Source organism: Stegodyphus dumicola, chromosome 3, assembly GCF_044657685.1.
Source record: "Stegodyphus dumicola isolate Sdum_Otavi_A_Nest chromosome 3, ASM4465768v1".
Taxonomy (NCBI): domain Eukaryota; kingdom Metazoa; phylum Arthropoda; class Arachnida; order Araneae; family Eresidae; genus Stegodyphus; species Stegodyphus dumicola.
Window position 1 is genome coordinate 277,933,657 of NC_140770.1, and position 21,402 is coordinate 277,955,058.

Consider the following 21,402-nt stretch of genomic DNA (forward strand, 5'->3'; position numbering starts at 1 on the left):
ATGCAGGCATCCATTCAGTTATGTTTAGCAATTTTTATATAAATTAATAATGATCTGAAATAGTTATTTACTCTTATGCTTCCTTTCTTGCTGCATTTATTAGGGTTGCTGCAATTATTTTTGGCAGCATTGGCATCAACTATAGTTTGACAATTTTTTACGGCCCTCGAAACTGAATAGTACCCAAAACTAACATTTTAAAAAGGTGCATGAAAATGTAACAAAACAATACTGAAAGTTAACATATGTGTAATTTACATTGGTGCCATTTGGCGATTTTTTTTCTTGATTAGTGATTAGTAACATTTCATAACAGAAAAAAAGCGTACTTAAAATCAATCTCATAATTGTTTTGTTATGTGCTTTACAATATAGGAAATTATTATTGTTATGTGCTTTACAATTATTGTGCTTTATAATATGGGATATATTGTGATGTGCTTTACAATTACAGTAATAGACATATAATTGGGAACGTGCAGAATCGCCCACTGCTTGCCGTATTTTTAAGAATTGCACATACTCAGTATCCATGTACACATCAACCTATTTTCACTTAAAAAGTCAAAGAAAATTGACAAAAATCCAATTCTTCTTACTCTTGTAAAAAGCACCAAAGAAACACCAATTAAATAAGTGGACGATTATGCACTTCAGCCAAAGTAAGCATTTGGAAATTGAAAATAATTTCTAACAGACCTTATAACAAATAAAAATATAATTTTCAACATACATTGCAACAAATACAAAACATTGACACATAAAATATAAGAAATTAAATGCCATGGCTCAGTGTCACATATGTTTTAGGGTCTATATCATAACTCAAATGCCATGGTCCTCAAACTCGGGTGGCGAATATGTTTCTCTTCTTAAATCCACTATACTATAAAGTTTTTAATTTTTTCAGATGACGATTTATTATTGTTCAAGCGCCGCCACATATATTCTGCCAAATAAGAGTCAAACTCTTTGCTTACCTTTTTCGTCCACTTCATCCCACGCTTAACAACACTCCACATTCCGTCAATTGAATTCGTATGGGCGCCGGTAACGTGGTCACGGAAGGTGATGCTGTGCAGTCGGAAATGATTACACTCTCGGGCAGAACAAACTTTTTAAGAATCCCCAACAGCGTATCCTTAGTGCGGTCCTGCATGGCGGCCATGAAACATTTATTACTGCCGCTTTCTCTATGCTGCCGAAAACCCATTACCCTTCAACTCGCTTTCCACGATTAAATTTACGTTTTCCAAATTTGCATTCATCAATTTCAAGTACAACGTTTTTGCTGCCGATAGGTGCAGAATTTATAATTAATCACTGCACACACACCTTCCGGCAAAACATCATCCTGTCAGTCGCTGTCTGTTTAGTAAGATGCAAATCTTCCATAATATAGGAGTGGCTACCTCCTTATACCCACTGAATGGTCAACTGCATTATAGTTGAAATGTTTAAATTTGTTCCGTCGAACCACGTGCCTTTTCCCAAAGATCGCTCGATGTGATGGGAACCTTCACCAGTTTTCCGATAAATCCAGTTAAACCCATCTGATAAACCTGAACGTGGGGCAAGTTCCATTTCTTTCTCGCATTTGGGACAACAGAAAGCCTTCTGCAGCAGTCCGGCATCTACTGCCCATTGAATTACAGCAAGCTTTCCTTCCAGTTCTAACTTCCAAAAAAATTTCGTGTTTCAATATTCACAATTCACAGCACTGCTTATCATAACCGAGAGATAACGTTATCAACTCTAACTGTAGAACAAAATACGTTAGCAACTCGAACTGTAGAACAAAAGATCTTATCAAACTAAAATCATATTCAGTAACTGATCAAAAACCAATAACTGATTAATTAAACAATATTAACCAATCAGAAACTCCGCGAAACCACTACTGTTATTTCAAAAGGTACTATTCGGTTTTGAGGGCCATAAAAAATTGTTGATGCCATTGCTGCCAAAAATAATTGCGGCTACCCTAAACATAACTGAAAAACATAACTGAACGGAGGCCTGCATCGCTATTTCGCTACCGAGTTATTGCTAAAGCATAATATCATCTCATTGGTTGTTCAAACATAATTTTCTATAATGAATGATGCTTTTTCTTCGAAAAAATTCTCGGTAAAGTGCAGAATTGCCCACTTATTTGTTTGCCGCTTTTTACGAGGTTGAAAACAATTGGATTTGTGTCAATTTTCTTTTGCTTTTTAAGTAAATGGGTGTATTAAATGGGTGTATTTTTAAGTGAAAATAGGTCGATGTGTACATAGATAAAGTCAAGGGTATGCACAGGGCCATTTTTGTGCAGTTCTATGAAATTTTTTTAAAGTGAAAATAGGTCGATGTGTACATGGATACCGACTATGTGCAATTCTTAAAAACGCGTCATGTGGTGGGCGATTCTGCACTTTTCCCAAAGTTCTACTGCCAACTTTTCGTCATGGGCCATTCCCAAATTATTAAATCCATATGATATCAAAAAAGGATTTAAAAATTAAACCAGTATTTCAATGGTATTTTGAGAAATATAGAACTATATAAACTTGTGCAATCTAAAATCAGCACATACGCTAAATTTGGCACTCTGTTAAATGGGTGTATTTGCTGGATTTGGCACTTTTGCGCATTTTGCAGCAATTTTTTACGGTCCTCGAAACAGAATACAGTCAAAAGTCTTTAAACCGGAATGATCTATAATCCGGACCTCAAAGCTGCAAATACTGCAGTAATCTTTTCTGCGTAAATACGTTTACGCATGTGTATAATATGTTTACGCATGCACGTTTAATGGACAGCATAAGCTAAGCTAAAATTATCTATTTCAGTTAATGTTGCAGATTGCATTGTTGCTTAATCTTCTAATTGGATCTGGCTTATTATTTTTTGCAGACTGTTAGAGCAATTTTATAAAAGAAAGCTTGAGCTTTCGATTATGTGAAAAAGAATTTCCGATTCTGGAGCTGCCAAAGATTCTACAAAGCAAAAGCATGTTTCGATGTCCATCAAAATAAAAAAAAAAAAAAAAAAAAAAAAGTGGAATTGCTGCAAAAAATGGATAAAGGCATATCCTTTGTTTCTCTAACCATTCCGACCCCTCAGGGGTCTCACTTTTTTTGAGTACGGGTGTGGCAATCCCGAGGTACCCTAGCCCTTCAGGAGATCATCTTGTTGGTGAGACGGGTTTCACGATCCTGGAGCCCCAGTGATCTATCCTCTTTTCCATCTCCTCTCCTCTTGGCTGGAACTTTTCCCCTTCCCTTCTCCCTCGTGGTTTCTCTCTACGGAGTTTGAGGCTCGTCACGAGAGACTGGAGCAGCCCGTCTCTAGTTTTCGAGTGGCGAGAAAATTTGGACAAGTAGCTATAACTGTGCCCACGTGTTTGCCATGCGTGGAGACCCGTGTCACTGGAAAGGAGGGTCCTAGTAGTTGAGGGGCGAGGTACTGTCCCCAACACACTGCTTTGGCCTCTGCTTCAGCTAAACGGGAGGCACCTTAGTTGTCCTCACAGGTGTCAATCGGCTGGTCACTAGTCCTTGTGTCAGTGGCTTGGGGTCAAGCTCTTGGGAGTGCTTTCGGGAAAGCCGACTGTGGGGTTTCAGTTTGCGTATAGGTCTGGCTAGCCCTAACACAGGAATCTGTGTTCCCGTGGTGGGTGGTGCCGTCGGACCCGAGTCTTATATTTTTCAATCATGGCTTCTCTTTTTATTCTAAAGAAACCTGAATCAAATGACACCAACAAAGATATAGAAATTGTTGACAAATCGATTAACAAGAAGATCCGTACTGATGAAAATACCAAAGATATTGGAGTTACTGACAAATCCATTACCAAGAAGATCCGTACCGATGCAAATGCCAAAGAATCTACTGATTGTCCGCGCTTTGTTGTTGTTTCTAGTGCCTCTGGAGAATTGCAAAAGATGTCTCCTTTCCTGGTCAGCAAATACATTCATTCCTGCATGGGTGAGCCAAGGAACATAAAGCGTCTCCGTTCTGGAGACTTGCTTATTGATACCCTTTCGGCCACCCAGTCTGTTTCACTTTTACGTCAAACCAAACTTGGACAAGTAGCTATAACTGTGTCAGCACACAAAACATTTAATACCTGTAGAGGTATGATCTCGGAGATCGACCTTCTGTGTGTTTCAGAGGAAGAGTTCGTCTCCGAGTTAGCTGACCAAAGTGTCTGTGGTGCTAGGCGGATCAAGATGCGAAAGGAAGGCCAGTTGATTGACACGAAACACGTGATCCTGACCATCAAATCGCCTGATCTGCCAAAGAATATAAAGGCTGGGTATCTTAACTGTCCCGTAAGACCATATATTCCCAACCCAACGAGATGCTTCCAATGCCAGCGGTTTGGTCACTCTAAGACATCCTGTCGTGGCACCCTTACGTGCGCCAGATGTTCGTTGGTTGGCCACGATAGTGAGAATTGCACCGCTGCGCCACCGTGTGTTAACTGCAAGGTTGATCACCCAGCATTTTCTCACTCTTATCCAAAATGGAAATCTGAAAAGGAAGTGCAGGCGACAAAAGTAACTCGAAATGTGTCTTATGCTGAAGCCCGGAAAATAGTACAAAGCTCACAAGTGTGCCCAAATTTATCTTTTGCCAATGCTGTTAAGTCCACAAGATCAGTTGCCATCCAAACATCTTTCATTTCATCAACAAAAAGCCAAGAGCCTCAAACTAATAACAAAAACAAGAAAGACCCACTTCACACAATCCAGAAGAAAGAAATAGTAATTCAAAAAAATCCAAAAACAAGCCTACAAAACACAGCTAACAAAAACCGAAATCTGAGCAGTAGTTCAATTGATGATTTAATATCTGACACCCCGGACTCGGATAATATGGAAATAGAAGAAGGATTGGAAATCCCAAAACACCTGCTCCCTCGAAAGACAAAAAAGGAGCTCCGAAAAAATAAACAGGAGACGTAATGGCCACCCTTATCTCTTGGAATTGTCGCTGTTTCCGCCGAAATTTGCTTGACATCAAAGCTATAATCAATACCTATAATCCTGTGTGCTTAGCAATATAAGAAACAAATCTGAAACAGGAACAACAAGAAAAACTTCGGAGGTTTTCTATTGTCAGGAAGGATAACCTTGCAGGTGAGCGTGCCAGTGGGGGTGTAGGCCTCCTCACCTCACTGGATTATCCATCAAATGCACTTCCTTTGACGACATCCCTCCAAGTTGTCGCAACTCAAGCAAAATTTCATACTCTTGTCTCAGTCGTTTCTCTGTATTTGCCTCCAAATGAGCGCATTGATCAGCAAGATTTAAAGGGTCTCATAGAGCAGCAGTTCCCAACCGCTGTTCCGCGGCACACCAGTGTGCCGTCTGAAGCACCATGGTGTGCCACCGGGTCTGGGTGTCACGGCGCTGTTCGCCCGCTATAACTCCTCCCGTCACTCCCCCCGCCAGTGTCATAGGTGGTCACGGCGCTGTGCAGTGCTATAACTCCTCCCCCTGCCAATCTTGACAAGTGTCCGCCGTGTCCCCGCCCCCATGAGACGCAGGCAGACGCCTCACACAGTGTCAGAGAGACAACGGCTGCTGTGAGGAGAGAGACACTGATACTGCAGTGATGGACAAGTTTTTGAAAAGGAAAGAACTGGACTCTGAACAAAATCTGGAGCCAGATGAGAGCCCGAGTATGAGTGGGGGTCAAAAGAAAGCAAAGCTGGTTAAATTCTCTGGCGCAAGGCAATATAGCGAAAGCTATATTTCAGTTGGATTTACTTTCACTGGAGATGAACACAAACCAACTCCACTGTGCGTGGTGTGTGGTGAAAAGCTAGCTAACAGTGCTATGGTCCCAAGCAAACTTAAACGCCATCTCCAAACGAAACACCCTTTGCTTCAAAACAAGAATGTGGACTATTTTGTTCGCCTGCATGACAACATGGAGAAACAGACAACTTTTATGAGAAAAACAACAAAGGTAAATGAAAGAGCTCTTAAAGCTAGCTATCAAGTTGCTGAACTTATAGCCAAGACAAAAAAGTCGCACACTGTGGCAGAGACATTAATACTTCCTGCCTGCAAAGCTATTGTAGAGGAGATGCTCGGATCTGAAGCAGCAAAGGAAATAGCCAAAGTCCCTCTCTCAAACAACACTTTCCAGACGTATTAATGTCATGTCTGCAGGCATCGAAAGTGTGGTTTTGGAAAAGATCCGTATCAGTGAGAAATTTGCATTGCAACTTAATGAGTCTACTGATATCAGTGGACATGCTCAACTCTTAGCTAATGTGCGTTTTGTTGATGGTGATGCAATTAGAGAAAACTTCTTTTTTTGTAAGGTATTGCCAGAAAAAACAACAGGAGAAGAAATTTTTCGGGTCACATCAGAATACCTTGAACAAGGAGGACTTAAGTGGGAAAACTGCACAAGTGTCTGCACCGATGGAGCTGCAGCCATGGTCGGGCGCACCAAAGGCTTTGTAAGCAGAGTGAAGGAAAGAAATCCAGATGTGATTATTACGCATTGTTTTTTACACCGCGATGCCCTCGTAGCCAAGACTTTACCATCAGCCTTAGTTCATGTGTTGGATGATGTTGTGCGCATGGTAAACATTGTAAAGTCGCGACCCATGAAAAGTCGCATATTTGCAGCTTTGTGTGAGGAGATGGGAGCAAAGCATAAAACCTTGCTGTTTCATACGGAGGTCCGGTGGTTGTCGCGTGGCAAGGTCTTGGTTCGTGTGTATGAGCTGCGTGAGGAGCTTAAAGTGTTTCTGTCAAATGAGGGGTCAGATTACGCAAAGCAGCTTGCAAGTGATGAGTGGTGTGCAAGGCTGGCATACCTGGCAGATATATTTCATCATCTGAATGAATTAAACACCCGAATGCAAGGCCGAAATGAAAACCTACTTACAAGTACAGATAAAATAAATGGATTCCGTTCAAAGGTGCAACTCTGGCATCAACACTTGGAAAGTGGCAAACTTGAAATGTTCACACTCACCATGCAATGGCAAGGTGTTCACACTGCTGCACTGTGTGAGATAATAGTTAAGCATTTAAAAACTCTTGAGGAGAAGTTGTCATTTTATTTCTCTTCAGTCTCCACTGAATGCCTTGACTGGGTTAGGGACCCTTATAGCTCAGCATCAGTTGCTGGAAAGGAAATGACTTTACAGGAGGAGGAACTAATTGAACTGAGACGAAATCGTGGTTGCAAGCTAAGATTTGCTGATCTACCTTTGGACAGTTTTTGGTTGGATACTGCCAAGGAGTTCCCCCTTCTGGCAAACAAAGCTATTTTGACATTGCTCCCTTTTTCCACTACATATCTGTGTGAGATTAGTTTTTCAAGCATGATTGCTATGAAAACCAAATACAGAGAGAGACTGAGAACTGTTGACGAAGAGCTACGTGTGTGTCTTTCTTCGATTCCAGCCAGAATATCAGCTTTGTGTTCAGCCAAACAGGCCCTGGTTTCGCACTGAAAGTATTTTATAATTTTTCACTATTCTGTTTACTTAATATTTCATAATAAAGTAATTATAAAATACTTTCTTTGTGCTTATTTGATTCCTATTCAAGAGAATTACTTTATTATAGTCAATATAGGCACAGAGTTAATTTTTTAACATTTTCTAATGGTGGTGTGCCTCGTGATTTTTTTCCCCACGACAAGTGTGCCTTGGCCAAAAAAGGTTGAGAAACGCTGTCATAGAGCAACTGCCTCACCCCTTTATCATAATAGGAGACTTTAACGGCCATAGTCCGCTCTGGGGTAGTAAAGATACCAACTGCCGAGGAAGACAAATTGAGCAGATGATCGAAGATTTTTCCTTTTGTCTCCTGAATAATGGGCAGGATACGTACTTCCATGAGCAGAGTTACCAACTCTCCCAATTTAAGTGGGAGACTCCCGCTTTTCGACCGCTCTCCCGCCAACCCGATTTACGATATATTTCTCCCGACTTTTTCTTATTCTTAAAATTTCTCACGACTTTTATGCAACTTGGCTTAATACTTTGTTATAAGAATAAAAACAAAGTGCTTTTGTATGTCTGAAAGCAATTGAATTATTCTACATTATATCTAAAACAAAACCTTGCTAATCAGACAGCTTCTGCTTTGTGAGTGAGAGCATTATACGTATCCAGAAACGTCGTTCTCCAGTTCTCCAATGGGCTTCGAGCTCCACTGCGTGTCAGCTGGCATATATTAGCCAATGAGGACAAAGTAAGTTGTTATTTGGACGTGCTTTAGTTATTTCTTTCATTTTGTCCAGAGTTGTGTGAGTACACGTGCCTTAGGGAAATAGTTTTAGAAATTATCATCTTTTGCTACGTCTGCGAGAAAGTGAAATACTCGTGTACGTTTCAAAAATCGTACACAGTTGACTTTCATTCCATTATTTCCTCAAAGAAATGTAATAAATTTGCGATGTGTACCACCCGTCGTTGCGATTTTTCGATTTCGCATGGTGGAAGGGCGGATGTTCTCAAACATGTACGTATGCAAAAACACAAGGATAACATGAGTTGTTTTTAAAAAAACGGAAAATTAAATTTTTCTTCGGAAACAAAGGACCAAAAAGTTATTAATGCAGAATGTCTGTTCTCTGCCTTTTTTACTGGAGCACATCCTGCCACTGAATGCATCGGATCACGCTGCAGCTTTATTTAGAAAAATGTTTCCCGATAGTGAAATCGCTAAAAAATACTCAAGGTGCAAGAATCAAAACAGGATCAATTGTTAAAGAAATGGGTTTGAAAAATAAATCTTCAGTTATTGATAGCATTAAAACAGCTCCTTTCTGCCTCTCTACGGATGGAAGTAATAATACCGATTCAAAACTGTATCCAATTGTTTCTTTTTTTGATCCAGAGTCTTCAGAAATTGAGTGCAGTTTACTTTATGTTCCTACTTTAGAAGGACATTTGACAGGCTTTAATATAGCACAGCTAATTATTAAAACTTTAAAAGAAAATGCAGGCCCTCTGGATAATTGCTTAGCACTTGGTGCCGATAATGCACCAGTATTGGTAGGCTTGGAAGACTGGTGTTGCAGGCATCTTAAGAAAAGGAAAATTCAGATTATGAGGTGCACCTGTCACCTCTTAAATTTAGCAGCTGAAAAAGGGGCAGCTTCTTTACCCATAAATGTGGATGAACACATCGTTGATATTTATTATTATCTTGAAAGGAGTTCTAAAAGGAAGGAAAAATTGAAACAATCCATCCAAGTCTTCATTCAAGTTTTCTAATTGTAACAGCTGCATAACAATAGTTTACAATTAGAAAACTTGGATGAAGTCATAAAATCAGCTAGGATTGACACCCAGTGGAGTTTAATTGGAAAAGTGAAAGGTGCTGATGGAACTGTAAAATATAGTGAACTGTCTAGAATTGTGTTACCATCTTGACAGTTCCCTATAGTAATGCAGAGTGTGAGAGGATTCTCAGTGTTACGAAAACGAGGACTAAATTTAGATCTAATATTAGTGATGACACATTCGAAAAACTTTTATTAGCGAAAACAGGCCTACGTGGCAATTGCTATGAACAAAATTATGACGTTTCTTTCTTAAAGAAAGCAAAATCTGCCACTGTTTATAACATTTGTACGAAAACTAAAGTGTCTTTTTTTTTTTCCGTAAACGATGCAAGTAATAAAAATGTTTTTTATGTGTAAGGTATTTTTTTGTTGCTTGCATTTAAGAATTAGTTACTATTTAAAGTTAATTCATTATTAAAAACTATATTTTTATCATTTAAAAAGTCTTTTTAACATTGTGAAAAATCTCCTGATTTCTTAAAAAAATCTCCTGATTTTTGAGTGTCGTAGGTTGGCAAGTATGCATGAGCCTTCAAGGACATTCCACGCTCTCGACCTTGCCATCTGTTCACCATCTCTGTTGCCATTTTGCACTTTTAGTGTGGGAAATGATCTTTACAACAGCGATCACTATCCCATTCTTATATCTCTTGCACAAAGAAGAGCAAACCCCATGTCAAGATCCCCTCGATTCATGCTCGATAGGGCAGACTGGGAACTCTTTTCTTCCACCACAGAGCTCACAGAGAACATGGTAGAAGATGTGCACATCGATGATGCTGTTGAAGCTGTTACTAATACTATTATTGCGGCAGCTATGCTTTCCATTCCTAGAACATCAGGAAAAATACGAAAATATACGAAACCATGGTGGAATCGCAACTGTCATGAAGCACTGAAAAAACAGAAAAAAGCATGGGGAATTTTTCATAGATATCCTACACTGCGAAACCTCATAGCATTTAAAAGAGCCAAAGCGAATGCGCGAAAAGTAAGAAGGCAGAGCCAGAGGGATGCCTGGATTTCATATGTGTCATCAATAACATCCTCTACGCCTAGTAAACGGGTTTGGGAAAGAGTTAAAAAAGTATGTGGAATATATAAAAACCACTCACTTTCCTTTCTGTAAAAAGATGGCCGAGTGATTAGCTCCATAGAAGAAATTGCGAATACTATTGGTGAGACATTGACTGCCATTTCTTCCAGCAGAAATTACTCACCTGCATTTCTTTCTATCAAGCAGCGCTCTGAGAGAAATCCCATCGCTTTTAACACTTCCAACCTTGAGCCTTATAATAGAGACTTTACTGTGCTAGAGCTAAAGAGAGCTTTGTTACAGACTCATAGTTCTTGTCCGTGTCTGGATGGCGTGTATTATGAAATGCTGAAGCATCTGTCCTATAAGTCACTGACTGCCCTTCTCACTCTTTACAATAGTGTGTGGAAGGAGTGTTCCTTCCCCAGTGCATGGAGGAGAGCTGTTGTCATTCCTATTGTTAAGCCAGGGAAAGACCCGAGGAATCCCTCAAACTATCGGCCAATTGCCCTTACCAGTTGTGTTTGCAAACTGCTTGAAAAGATGGTAAACAGCCGCCTAGTCTACTTCTTGGAAAAGAATAATATTTTATCGCCTTATCAAAGTGGTTTTCGAAAGGGAAGAAAGACTGTAGATAATATGCTTCTTTTAGAGACATCTATTTGAAAAGCCTTTGTCAGAAGAAGTCACCTTGTCTCAATATTCTTTGACATTGAGAAAGCTTACGATAAGGCATGGAGATACAGTATACTTCGGGATCTTCACGAGAGTGGCTTGCGCGGCAACCTACCAATTTTCATTCAGAATTTCTTGAATACTAGGACTTTTCAAGTAAGGATTGGCTCTGTTTTGTCAGATGTTTTTGAACAGGAAGAGGGTGTGCCTCAAGGCTGTGTGCTAAGTGTAACCCTGTTCATTTTAAAAATAAACTCTGTACTAAAAGAACTTCCTCCCACCATCTTGGGATCTCTATATGTTGATGATCTGCAGATTAGCTGTTGAGGGGCAGACATGAGATACGTAGAGAGGCAAATGCAGATGGCTCTGAATAAAATCCAGGAATGGTCAGACAAACAGGGATTTACTTTTTCCAAACAAAAAACTTTGTGCGTGCACTTTTGTAGAAAGCAAGGTCTCCATCCTGAGCCTGAATTATACCTAAATGGGTCTGTGATTCCAGTTGCACCTGAAGTAAAATTTTTAGGGGTGATGTTCGACCGAAAATTGACTTTCCTCTCTCATGTTTTAAACCTGAGAAAGAAGTGTTTAAGAACACTAAATATTTTAAAAGTGTTGGCGAACACCTCCTGGGGTGCAGAGCGTTGCTCTATGCTTCGCATTTACAGAGCGCTTGTTCGCTCTAAACTGGACTATGGCTCAGTTGTTTATGGACCTGCCTGGTCATCAGTATTGTTGAAACTGGATCCTGTTCACCACCAAGCTCTGTGGATTTGTTCAGGAGCTTTCAGGACTTCTCCTGTCCAGAGCCTGTATGTTGACTGTAACGAACCATCACTTTATCTGAGGCGTGAGCAATTGTCCCTTTTGCAATATTTTAATATCCTATCGCAACCTGATCATCCTAATAAGCTGGGCTTACTTGATAATGCGTGTAACACATTATTTGAAACACGTCCATCCTGTGTCCCTACCTACAAGTCGCAGTGCGCTGTCAAGGGCGTCGCAGTGCCCTTGACAGCGCACTGTCAACTGAAGGTTGATCTGTCAGCACTATCCTTATCTTCAAGGCAGATGTTTTTATTTTATTCGCCTTATAATTCTTTACTAAATGCAGTATTTCATCTGGATACTCCGTCTTTGATATGATTTAAATCAAATTCCTCATCATTATAAATATCACGAATACACCTCAAATAGTTTTTGGTTGCAATTTTCTAATTTTGACTATGCGTAATGTATGCTTTACGCATGCGCACATTGAAAGAAATGTTTAATAAAGTAAACAAATAAATATTAAGCTTTTTTTTGTAAATTTTAATACTATTTAGATCATAATTGCTCTTTATTTCGTAAATTACGGTTTCATATTTTTAATGTTATAATTTCTGCATGCCATCTGACCAGATTTAAACTGATGATATACAATCTGGAAAAACTGATAATCCGGAATTGCCGAAGTCCCGACGAGTCCGGATTAAAGACTTTTGACTGTAGTACCTTTTAAAAAATAAAAGATAAATAAATTTTACCCGAAAATACATTATCCTTTCTCATTCAGTTCAGCCGAAGACCGAAGATTAACGGAACTTCAAATGGGAAAACGCGGATAAGCGGCACTTAAAGCAGTTTTCTCCGTCATCTTGAATCGTGAAAAATCGCCACATTGTTGGGAGGAATTTTTTTACCCGAGAGGGAAATGTCATCAAAAGGCACTTTCCAAAAATTCTTTCTTCAGCCCAATATCGGGGTAATAGCTCTGCTGTGTGAAAATCGCATAATTCAAAGTGTAGTGTTGTATTGAGATGATAAACCATACACATAGAACAAACTGTAAACAATTAGTTATTGTTGTGATTAAGTAAATCTACATGTTCTTTTCATCTTAATATTTTATATTATAATATACAGTACAGTCCTTAATCTGGAATGATCTATAATCCGAACCTCAAAGCTACAAACTTTGGTTAATCTTTGGATTATGGTAACTTGGCGATTTTTTGTCAACCAACCCTGCTACAGCAACCTGCTAGTTTTTGTTTGGACGCCATTTTGTTTTCATGAAGTAAAGGCATGTTTTATTTGTTTATTTATTTATTTTTTCCCCTCAACATTTTTTTTCCAACAATCTGCTAGCTGAATTACGCTTATGCTAGAACTTTTATGGAACAAAAGTGCTTAATCATGACGAAGATTAGGTGCGAAATTGGAGAAAGTGCAGAATCGCCCACTGCTTGCTGTGTTTTTAAGAATTGCACATACACGATATCATCCATGTACACGTCGACCTATTTTGACTTAAAAAAAAATCTCAGAATTGCACAAAAATGGCATTGCGCACACACACTCTTGACTTTATCCATGTACACTGCTAAAGTCCTAGCTAGTAACCTTTATCGCCTTACCAAAATGTCGCCAAACTACCTGTTACCATATTCCAAAGATTAGCGCAAACTTTCTGCGCATGCGTAGCGTTCACACATGCACATAATACGTTTATGTATGCGCGTTTAATGTATAACAGACGGTATAAGCTAGGTTAAAATTATCTATTTCAGTTAATGTTGCAGATTGCTTTGCTTCTTAATGTTCTAATTGGATCTGGCTTATTATTTTTTGCAGACTGTTAGAACAATTTTATAAAAAGTAAGCTTGAACTTTCGATTATGTCAAAAAGAGTTTCCGAGCTGCCAAAGAATCTACAAAGCGAAAGCATGTTTCGATGCCCATCAGACAAAAAGTGGAATTGCTGCAAAAAATGGATAAAAGCGTGAAGAAAGTGACAGAGAAGTTGGTGAAAGCGATAAAATTTCGATTGAAAAGTTAGTTGGTATTCTCGGCGCAGCAATTACAGGACTTGAACAGCGGAACTTTGTAATTGAACAAGAATTTATGTCTGTTTATAGAATTAAAGAGAAAGTATTAGCACATAAAATGAAGCAACTTAAACAACTTACATTGAAAGAAATGTTTAATGAAGTAAACAAATATTGAGCTTTTTGTAAATTTTGATACCCTTTAGATCATAATTGCTCTTTATTTCATAAATTACAGTTTTATATTTTTAATTTTATAATTTCTGCATGCCATCGTACCAGATTTAAATCGATGATCTATAATCTGGAAAAACCCCTAATCCAGAATCGCCGATCTCCCGACAAGTCCGGATTAAAGACTTTCTACTGTATATAACTCCAGCATTATTAACTTTTTTAATTCTTACCATTAATTTGAACAATTATCGGTAATAATGGTCATATATGTTTAAAAACATGTTCTTTATATAAATGCAGTAATGATCACGAAAATGTGATATATGTGATTAACTATGTGATAACACATAGTTAATGATGAAAGTTTAAAGAAATATGCGATTATTTCCACAATAATATTGCATCCTCGAAATGTATTCCAGGCTATTCAATCATTCAGTCAGGTTTATATTTTAAATTCTGGATTCTTTAATACAGGTAATTTCAATTAATAAGGTTATTTTTCTTGTTTAAGTGGGGAAAATAGTTTTCATTTAAGTAGCCAAAGAAATGTAATCATGAAATGCATAACTGCAGGGAAACAGGATTTGTAACAAGCGCTTCTATAGCTTTTCACAACATTATGCAATTGTTTAAATTTCAGAAAGATACCAATCAAATAGAATAGAGTAAGGTTATTTGAATTTGTCTGTATTTATTCCATGAGAAGTTAAATCCTAAAATATTATTTTTGTGCAATTCGAACATTGTCTGTAACAGTGGTTTCAAACTTGCAGCCCCTCAAAGCAGTTTTATGTGGTCGGCGAATGTATTTCAGTTATGCATTGTTGCAAGTACAGTGATTCAAAGATTTCTATTTTTTACTTATTTAAAGTTTCAGTTTATTTTACATGCATTACTATTAAACATGAACATAAGAAATAAAAAAAATATATAAATATAAATCTCATTCAAAGATACAAATTTAATGAACTTTTATTCGTTTTTTTTTTTTTTTTTTTTTTGTGAAAAAAAAAAGAAATGCTGATGGTTTAGATATTTTACTGACATACCCAATTTTTAATCCACAAAATCCTCTATATAACAAAGTTGGTGAAATATGCTTAACGTAGAAAAACAGCAGAATAATGTTTTTGTAATATTTCATACTAACTTATTAGCATTTCAAAGGTCTGATTATCATTTGATTGCATTTTTAATAATTATATTTGAATATATTTATTATGAGGGGTTAAAAACCTGCTTTTATGATACAGGGTGTCTTTCAGCAGCTGAAGGGTAAAACTATTGCACACTGGTAGTTCGTCTCAAGGTCAAGGCACGGCTAACAGACTTCCCTCTCCTTAAGCAAATAGCCTAAGAGTGCTTTTGATATTCTAAATAATTCTAATCATATTTATACATGAACATAATTAGAAAAAAAGGCATTTGGTTAGATTAAACAAATGACTTCCATAAATTAAAATATATATATATATATATATATTTGTATTAGAAGTACAATTAATTTATTTAGATATTCATTCCTGTTTCTTATGGCCAGACTCCCATATATTTAAATATTAAGAAGATAATTAAAAAAGTTTCCATTCTAATTAGAAATTATCTGGAAATACGAGCAATAAGTTAGAAAAGAAGCATATTTTATTCTATAAAAATAAAATCATTTTATTCTGATTAGAAGTGTAATTAATTTATTTAAATCTATAATTAAAATTTTTTAATTTATTTATTTAGAAATTAATTATATGTAAATACACATGGGCTAACGTGAGCCATAAGTATGGAAAAAGAGCATATTTTGTAATTTTCTTGTATAAAAATAAAATGATTTTATTCTAATTACAAGTGCAATTAATTTATTTAGAAAATAATTAAACAGTGAATTCAAAACATCTACTGACAAATTCATGAGATCATCAGCACAAAGATTTATCTGCAAAGTCACGACACCACATGCAAAGTATCAACCATATAGAAAGAAAATATCCTTTTCCTTTTCCCTATCTTAGTTAACATCTGGGCTAGCAACCTAAACACTCTTCTCACTGTTTGGCGCCTATTGCCCAAGTTGCCGAACGCGATTTCAGGAACCTCGCCAAGTGCCGGCTATCTGAGTATCCCCCCCACTTGATTTTTTTCTTTGGTCTTGATAAAAAGTTGTACATGCAAACTTCTCTTAAGCAATTTTTCCAATTGATAACTAGCTTGTCACTTAAATCTAATTGTTCTTTTTCCCATTTAATAGTCTAATTCTTGGCTCCAACTACTGATGAATATTAGTGTATTTAAAAATTAAATACTTAAAACCTAAACCCACTTACCGTTGCAAACTTTTACTCTCTTTTCAAGAGCCTGCAGTACCATTGTTTGTATATTTTCAAGTAAAGTGTCATATCATACCCTTTAATGCACGTTTTGGTTGATTGTAGGATTCCATATTGTTTAAAATACTACTGCATTATGTTCTGTAATGGGCACATCTGAAATTTTATTCATTTATTTATTAATGTGAGGAGGAAAGATTTGAAACTGAGAAAAAAAAAAAAAAAAAAAGAAAACCAAAGCTGATGAAACTTTTGTGTAAAGACAAAGATTATCCGAACCAAGTGTTTCCAAAATTAAGTTTTCCCATTACTGACAGAAACAGTATTGCCTGCTTTTGGCAAAAGATGGTTGATAGAATTTTCTTATTTACCTAATACAGTCAAAAGTCGTTAATCCGGACTCGTCGGGACTTCGGCGATTCCGGATTATCGATTTTTCCGGATTATAGATCATCAGTTTAAATCGTGTAAGATGGCATGCAGAAATTCTAAAATTAAAAATATGAAACCGTAATTTATGAAATAAAGAACAATTATGATCTAAAGGGTATCAAAATTTACAAAAAAAAGCTTAATATTTATTTGTTTATTTTATTAAACATTTCTTTCAATGTAAGTTGTTTAAGTTGCTTCGTTTTATGTGATAATACTTTCTCTTTAATTCTATAAACAGACATAATTTTTTGTTCAGTTACAAAGTTCCGCTGTTCAAGTCCCGTTAATTGCTGTGCCGAGAATACCGACTAACTTGTCAATCGAAATTTTTTCGTTTTAACTAACTTCTCTGTCACATTCTTCATGTCATTATCCATTTTTTGCAGCAATTCCACTTTTTGTTTGATGGACATCGAAACATACTTTCGTTTTATACGATCCTTTGGGAGCTCCAGAATCGGAAACTCTATTCGACATAATCAAAAGTTCAAGTTTACTTTTATAGTATTCGAAAATTAAGGAACAACGCAATCATCAACATTAACTGAAATAGATAATTAGATAATTTTAGCTTATACCGTCCGTTATACATTAAACGCACACGCGAAAACGTATTCTGCGCTTGCGCACACACAGATGCTCAGTCGTAAGAGGTCTTACACGCACGCGTAAACGCCTATGTGCATGTGTCAACGCGGCCCCTGCGCAGAAAGTGTTTAGCTTTGAGGTCCGGATTATAGATCATTCCGAATTATGGGTGTCCGAATTAACAACTTTTGACTGTATTCTTATTGTTATCAGTACAGAAAATATTTACAATCGGAATTATAAAAAAATAAAGTATCTGATTCATGTTAAACTCTAAATTTCTTCATTTTAAAGCATTTAATGTATTGATTGCCAAATTTAATAATGGCTTTATTGGTGCCATAAATATTTGGAGACCCCCTATCTTTTACAAAACAATGTCTAGAAGTACACACTGTTTTGTAAAAGATTTTTTAATAGTAATAATTATACTAGTATAAAATAAATTATTTAAAAAAATCTTTTACAATTAATCATAAAAAATCATTATAAATAGTTCAGTTACCTGAATCATGAATTAAAAAGTTGATTTAAATCAATTTCGAACTCTTAAAATGGTATTGCCGGGTAGCAGAAAACTATTCAGAAGTTTCCGTTTTCTGTGTGAAAATTTTCAGGTTTTTTTTAATATTTCAAAGTTGGCAGCTATGATAATAGGTATAATAAAATATTTACTAGTAAATTTACATTTCTACATTAGATTCAATTTCATAGATAAATTTTACAAAACATAGGACAGACAGCAGTTCTTTTTAAAGCAAATTTTAAGCAATTGTCCCGCGTAGTCGCGCGCATCACTGGATAGCTTCTTTAGACACAAATAGCATTATGAAACTACTGTTTCTTAGTTTTGTTTAAGCTTTCTTGAAAATATGGTTATTTATTTTACAGATGCACAATTCATCATAGTTCATATGAAAGTAGCATTAATGGCATCAAGATGACTGTGGAGCAGTCGCCTTTGGAGCGTTACACCAATCAGGTATAATTTGTTTTCATTTACAAATTTCAGTACTTGTGTTGTGTAGTGGTCTTGACCAGAGTAAATTCTTTGGCTCAGGTCAGGCATGCACGATTTGTTGCCAAATGTTATAAAGCATGTTCGAGAATGAAACTGACTGCCATAAACGGCAATTCATTCAGTATCTGTACAGAATAAGTCAGCGTCAGAATAACATATGACCTACGAACCCGTTTTGGGTGATATGCATCGTGCATTTCCAGAACGGTTGACAGACTCCAAAAATGAAACAATCTATAAAGAAAACTGTCTGTGTGTTTGTGATTAACTCGGTCACTACTATAACTGTCATCACCAAACTTTCTACAATTCTTTTCTGAGTCCTGGAAAACGTCAACGTCCACTTTTTTTTTAAAAAAAAGGAGGGGGGCCTAAAATCATAGATATTAATTAAAAACTCTGAAAACGCTAATTTTTGCCCTCATTTTTCTAAGTAGCAACAGTCTTACATGCTGGAGATAAAAATCTGCTTTATTTTGAGAAGTGTTGCCACTTCTTGCTTTCAAATCGTAGAGTTAATAAAAAATTTTAAATTTTACAATGAAGTAAAAGTAGCATTGCCAAACATTAAAGACAGTACAAAGTCTCTAATCCGGACGTCCATTATCCGGAATGATCTATAATCCGGACCTCAAAGCCACAAACTTTTTTTTTGTATGTTTTACGCATGTGCGTAAAGAATATGCATACATTATGTGCACATTATGCATGCGTGCGTTGAGAGAAATGTTTAATAAAGTAAACAAATAAATATTAAGCTCTTTTTTTTTGTGTGTGTGTGTGTGTGTGTGTGTGTAAAATTTGATTGCATGCCATCTTACCAGATTTAAATTGATAATCTATAATATGGAAAAACCCCTGATCTGGAATCGCCAAAGTCCCGACGAGTCCGGATTACGGACTTTGTATTGTATATGGCCATCATTTATGAATGCCATTTTTGGTGGTGTTATTTCTATAAGTTCTATTTGGGAGAGCTTTCAATTTGTATATTCGATTCAAATCACTACTTCAATTAAGTCTTGATGACTTTTATTTACACATCTTTTATATTACAATATATACATAATTCAAGATTAATTTCAAATCAAAAGATGGGGATTATCCCCCCTCCATATCAAATTCTATCAAGACAAACCGAGTGAGCGACCGCTCTCTTCCAAGTTCGTTTTTCGACTCCTCGTTGCCACTGGCAGAAGAGAAACTTTTGCTCATTTTGCGTTCGAGTTGTAACATTTCTCCCACCTTTTGATTTTTGACAAAGTATGAAAAAATCAAAACAGTTGTGAAATGAAAATTGAAATATGAATATAAGATGAGTAATTTAAATCTTACCAAAATTAACAATTTTATCTAGGCGTAACAAATATCTTGAATATTTTTAACTTACATAATATTCTGCAAACTTACATTCTTTAAACAACAGGCAAAAAATTCTTTTCTGAAAAATACTAGTAAAGAGATTAATTCTCTAAACTGGAAAATCAAATTGCATACAAATTTAAATTCAAAGAAAGGAATAAAGAAAACAAATAATAGTGGTACTGAAAACAAAATTAAACTAATTAAAGTTCTTTGGTTTCACAATTTTTCTGCCATGAATGTTTTTATCAGAATTTTCAAGTTCATTGTCTTTGGTATCAATTACTAAATCATTCCTTTTACCAGTATTTCTCGGAGATGTGGATGATTCAGTAGTTTTAAGCTCGAAGAAGATTCTTTATTGTCTATCTCCATTGGAAATACTCTTTGAACTGGTCTTAACAGTTCACCACTAGATGGTTTTACTTTCACCACTCTGATGATGTCTTTTCCTGGGTATGTTTCGATCACACGACTCATAGGCCAGTCTATTCTTTTCCTTTTATCGTCCTCTACAAACACTAAATCACCTTTCTTGATGGTTCGCGAAGGTACAGTCTTTGGTCGATGTACTAACAGACCAAGATATTCATCTCTAAATCTTTTACGAAATTCCACACGTAACTTTTGGTGGTATCGCCATCTTTTCGATAAGTTAATTTTATGCAAACTATCCAGATCCGCACATCCTGAATAAACATAGATGTAGTGAGTGCACATAAATCGGTGGAATCTTCTGAATCATATGTTAATGGTCTGGAGTTAATATTTGCTTCTGCATCATGTAGGATAGTTAATATTTCTTCATATGAAAGTAATGCTTTTCCCAGGACTCTTCTCAATAATTTCTTGATCATCTGAACCAGTCTCTCCCACCAGCGGCCCCACCATGCTGCGGTTGGGGGATTTAACTTCCACTGAATTTTCATTATCGAAGAACTTCTGATAATTTGGTTCCAGTCAACAGATCGGAGCAAATTCCTTGCCCCTAAAAAGTTTGTGCCATTATTGCTGTATACTACTTTAGGCTGTCCTCTTCGTGCTATGAATCTTCTAAATCCGAGAAAAAATCCATTTGTCAACAAGCTTTCAATTAATTCTGAATGAACCGCACGATAAACTCCACAGGTAAAAAGCAAGATCCAAGCTTTTCTATTTTCTTTTAAATCAAGTGGTCCTGCTACATCAACACCTGTCACCTCAAATGCATAAGCATCTCTGACTCGATCTTCTGGGAGAGGACAAGGCACTGTATCAAGAGCTTTCACCGAGTGTCTCTTGCACAGAACGCACTTCGATATGACTCCTTGTACTGTTTTTCTTCCTTTTATTATCCAAAATTTTTGACGAATATTGGTCAAAAGAACTTGAGTACCAGCATGTAAAAGTTGTAAATGGTAGTCTTGTATCATTCTTTCTACTAATTCATGTTTGGCTGGAAGTACAATGGGGCACCGAAAGTTTTCATCATCATGTCTTCTCAAAATCTTAGTTTTCAATCTTATAATCCCTTCTGCATCTGAAAGTAAAATGTCCCTTCAACTGTTCTTCATCAGAGAATGCTTCTTGTTGAACGATCTTCACTAATTTCTTCTCAGCAATGTCCAATTCTTCAACACTCAGGATTTTGCCATAATTTCTTCC

General features: G+C 36.6%; 2 protein-coding genes across 5 annotated transcripts in view; both read left to right on the top strand.

Annotated features, from left to right (window-relative positions):
* LOC118191108 (ubiquitin carboxyl-terminal hydrolase 25-like) overlaps window positions 1–21,402 on the top strand; it is a 159,402-nt gene that overhangs the window by 3,291 nt on the left and 134,709 nt on the right. For all 4 annotated transcript variants that reach the window (XM_085814212.1, XM_085814214.1, XM_085814215.1 and 1 more), the window contains exon 2: window positions 18,267–18,357. In XM_085814212.1, the coding sequence (XP_085670338.1) occupies window positions 18,316–18,357 (42 nt within the window). In that variant the 5' untranslated portion in view covers window positions 18,267–18,315. The remainder of the gene's footprint in view (window positions 1–18,266; window positions 18,358–21,402) is intronic.
* On the top strand, window positions 6,161–7,474 carry LOC146998346 (zinc finger BED domain-containing protein 5-like). The gene is made up of 2 exons (XM_085812506.1): window positions 6,161–7,025; window positions 7,089–7,474. The coding sequence occupies exons 1-2, from the start codon at window positions 6,161–6,163 to the stop codon at window positions 7,472–7,474; spliced, it is 1,251 nt and encodes a 416-aa protein (XP_085668632.1).

Coding starts and splice junctions, on each gene's coding strand:
- LOC146998346 (XM_085812506.1), top strand. CDS start 6,161: ATGTCTGCAGGCATCGAAAGTGTGGTTTTGGAAAAGATCCGTATCAGT. Junction 7,026..7,088: donor TGTTCACACTGCTGCACTGT/GTGAGATAATAG, acceptor ATTTCTCTTCAG/TCTCCACTGAATGCCTTGAC.